A 2,993-nucleotide genomic window follows, 5' to 3' on the forward strand; every position below is an offset into this window, starting at 1 on the left:
TTTCTGTCTGGTTTGTGTGGTGAAAGATGGTAAAATTTCAAACAGTGTTTCCAATTTTGTTCACAGTAGGACTAAAATGTGGTTCATGCAGTGGACTAACCAAGTGCAGAATCTATTTAAAAAAAAGTATAGCAAGCTGGCAGAAACTAAATTATCATAAACTATAAGAGGAACAATGAAATGGATAAAGGTCTACAGAGACAACACTGACAGATGTAACATCAAATCATGCTGTGGTTTCACACATTTAGAATAACTTCATCGTGGTTTTGATCCAGTACAGCTGTCTCCCTGAGATAAACGAGTAGACTCCAGGTTTTTTAATGACACCACAATCCTCTCCAAAAGAAGTGACTCCAACCAGCGCTCCATCGCACAACAGCGGCCCTCCTGAATCCCCCTGCAGCAAGAACAAACACATGACAGTGTTTCAGGTGTTGAGCTGAATGAACATTTACCTCAAACAAGGAAAAATACATGTATTCTTCATACGTACCTGACAGGTATCAGCGACGTTTGTACCATCTGAACCAGCACATATCATGTGTTTGGTGATCTCAGGTCTGTGGTTGTAATAATCACGAGAGTTGCACTTCTGCCTGCCGACCACAGTCACATTGACAGACTTGAGGACGTCTGATGGTCGTTTTGTTTCGGTTCGTCCCCATCCAGCCACCAGACACGTGCTGCCAGCTGCCGGGTCTCTCACAGTGTTGCCAAACTCGAGCCACTTCACTGCCCTGGTTTCCAACACCGGTTTGTTAAGCTGATAAAAAAAAATTTAGTCTTGAATCACCACTCATTTATTTATAATACTTTGCTTTGAAAATATAAAATATGTGCAGTGATGTGTTGAAACGTGTCTATACACACATTGAAATATATTTTATAATTTAAAGAATGAAACTAAGTTTTAGTTAAGTAAGCAAAACCTGAGTTGGCTGTAGGAGGTACAGCAGGTTATCTACTAATCGGATGGTTTGGTGTTTGATCCCTGGTCTCTCCAGTCTGCATGTCAAGATACTGAACCCCACGATGCTCTCTGATGCTACGTTAGAGTGTGAGTGTGTCAGTGTTAGAAAGCACTTAAGCACAGAAAACAAGTGTAACCATGTTGTGTAACACTCTGAGAGCTCAGGTAGAGTAGAAAGGTGCTAAATAAGAAGCAGTGCATTTACATCATTTGTATCAGACCCTGATATATCACCTTACCTTCAGCAACATGAGGTCATTGTCGTGCTTTGCACAACAGTAGTCAGGATGAGGAAAACTTTTCTCGACGACTCGGAGTTGCTTGGAATGTTCGTTTTTCGTTCTGGAGTGGGCTCCCAGCATCACCCAGTAACTCCTGCAAAAGAAAAAACACAATCTGGTGATGAAGGTTTACATATTTAAAAGGTTAACAGGTCAGCGGCTTCTAAAACAGTCATCATAGTTCCTTATTATTGTGTATTACTACATATGGCTGGGTTATAGCTGTTACTGAGCTTTGGGTGAATCTGCGTTATTTTTTCTTTTTAAGCTGAATGAAGAAATTTAAATTTACAGAAAGCACATTTCTGCTGCTCTGGCCCTGATCTCATTCTTTCAGTAACTACCCAGAGCTCGTGACCACAGGTGAGGGCAGTGACCTCTGGGTAGTTACTGAAGGAATAATAGTCTGTTGAAAATAAATACTGCATTATTTTTAAAATTGAGGAAAATAGGACCTCAGATTCTTACCCAGTGCAGTGAGCAGCTGTCAGCACCCACTGTGGATGGATTAATGTCCCTCCACACCAAGAATTAGTCACACTTCTCACATAAGCCATGAAAGGCAGTGAGTGTAGCCTGACTTCTTTCCCATTAATAATCTCAGACCCACGACCTGAAACAGAAACAAAATATCAGGACACATGAATGAAGAAAAGATGAGTGAAACAAACACACTGCACCAACTGCTCTGCAACACTGAAGGAGATCAGCAGTGTGACTTTGCATTATGCTCGTTTACATGAAGATTAAAATTACCAATAGGTAAATAAATTACAGTAGAAAACATCACTCACCTGGCTGGATGATGAAGAGGAGCACACATGAGATGAGAAGACTGAAATTCTTCAGGCAGGACATTTCTTCTTCTTCCCTCTCTTTGATCAGACGCTGAATGCACTGAAACTCACTGTGATGCTCAGCTTTATATGTTCAGCTCAAAGGATGTGGTCTGACCGTGGAAACGAATGAGTCAGCAAAACAACACTCACTCAAACCTTCAAATCTATGGTCAGGAGTATCAGTAATATCTACACCCCCAACTCCCCCAACTCCACCCCCTTTCAGAACAACCATATGTATTTAATTTGTGAAATATACTGGGGTATTTATAACTGGCACTATTTGCGTCTATTAGAGCCTTTTTTATATATATATATATATTACTGTTATTAAAATATATTTTTTATATATTACAAAGTTGCATTCTGTAACTTTGTAATATCTTGTATTATTTAGTAAACTTCAGGAATGTCTTAATTCAGATCAAACTGAGGTTATTGTATTCGGCCCTGAAAATCTTAGAAATATGGTATCTAAGCAGATTCTTACTCTGGATGGCATTACCTTGGCCTCCAGTAACACTGTGAGGAACCTTGGAGTCATTTTTGACCAGGACATGTCCTTCAATGCACATATTAAACAAATATGTAAGACTGCTTTCTTCCATTTGTGCAACATCTCTAAAGTTAATAATGGATTGCATTTATATAGCGCTTTTCAATACCACTATTCATCTACTCTCGCATTCATACACTGGTGGAGGCAGCTACAGTTGTAGCCACAGCTGCCCTGGGGCAGACTGACAGAGGCTAGGCTGCCATACTGCACCATCGGCCCCTCTGGCCAACACCAGTAGGCGGTAGGTGAAGTGTCTTGCCCAAGGACACAACGACCGAGACTGTCCGAGCCGGGGCTTGAACCGGCAACCTTCCGATTACAAGACGAACACCAAACTCTTG

General features: G+C 40.9%; 1 protein-coding gene across 1 annotated transcript; it reads right to left on the minus strand.

The window, feature by feature from the left end:
• Positions 1-247: 247 nt before the first annotated feature.
• LOC146658096 (granzyme K-like) lies at positions 248-2,112 on the minus strand. Its single transcript, XM_085426554.1, has 5 exons — positions 2,049-2,112; positions 1,723-1,867; positions 1,213-1,348; positions 497-766; positions 248-400 (listed from the first exon to the last, which is right to left on the minus strand). Exons 1-5 carry the CDS (start codon positions 2,110-2,112, stop codon positions 248-250), a joined length of 768 nt encoding a protein of 255 aa, XP_085282680.1.
• Positions 2,113-2,993: the final 881 nt, after the last annotated feature.

This window comes from Rhamphochromis longiceps, linkage group LG12 (genome assembly GCF_057381845.1).
Source record: "Rhamphochromis longiceps isolate RC_006_pf linkage group LG12, R_longiceps_female_GT1.1, whole genome shotgun sequence".
In the NCBI taxonomy this organism is placed as follows: domain Eukaryota; kingdom Metazoa; phylum Chordata; class Actinopteri; order Cichliformes; family Cichlidae; genus Rhamphochromis; species Rhamphochromis longiceps.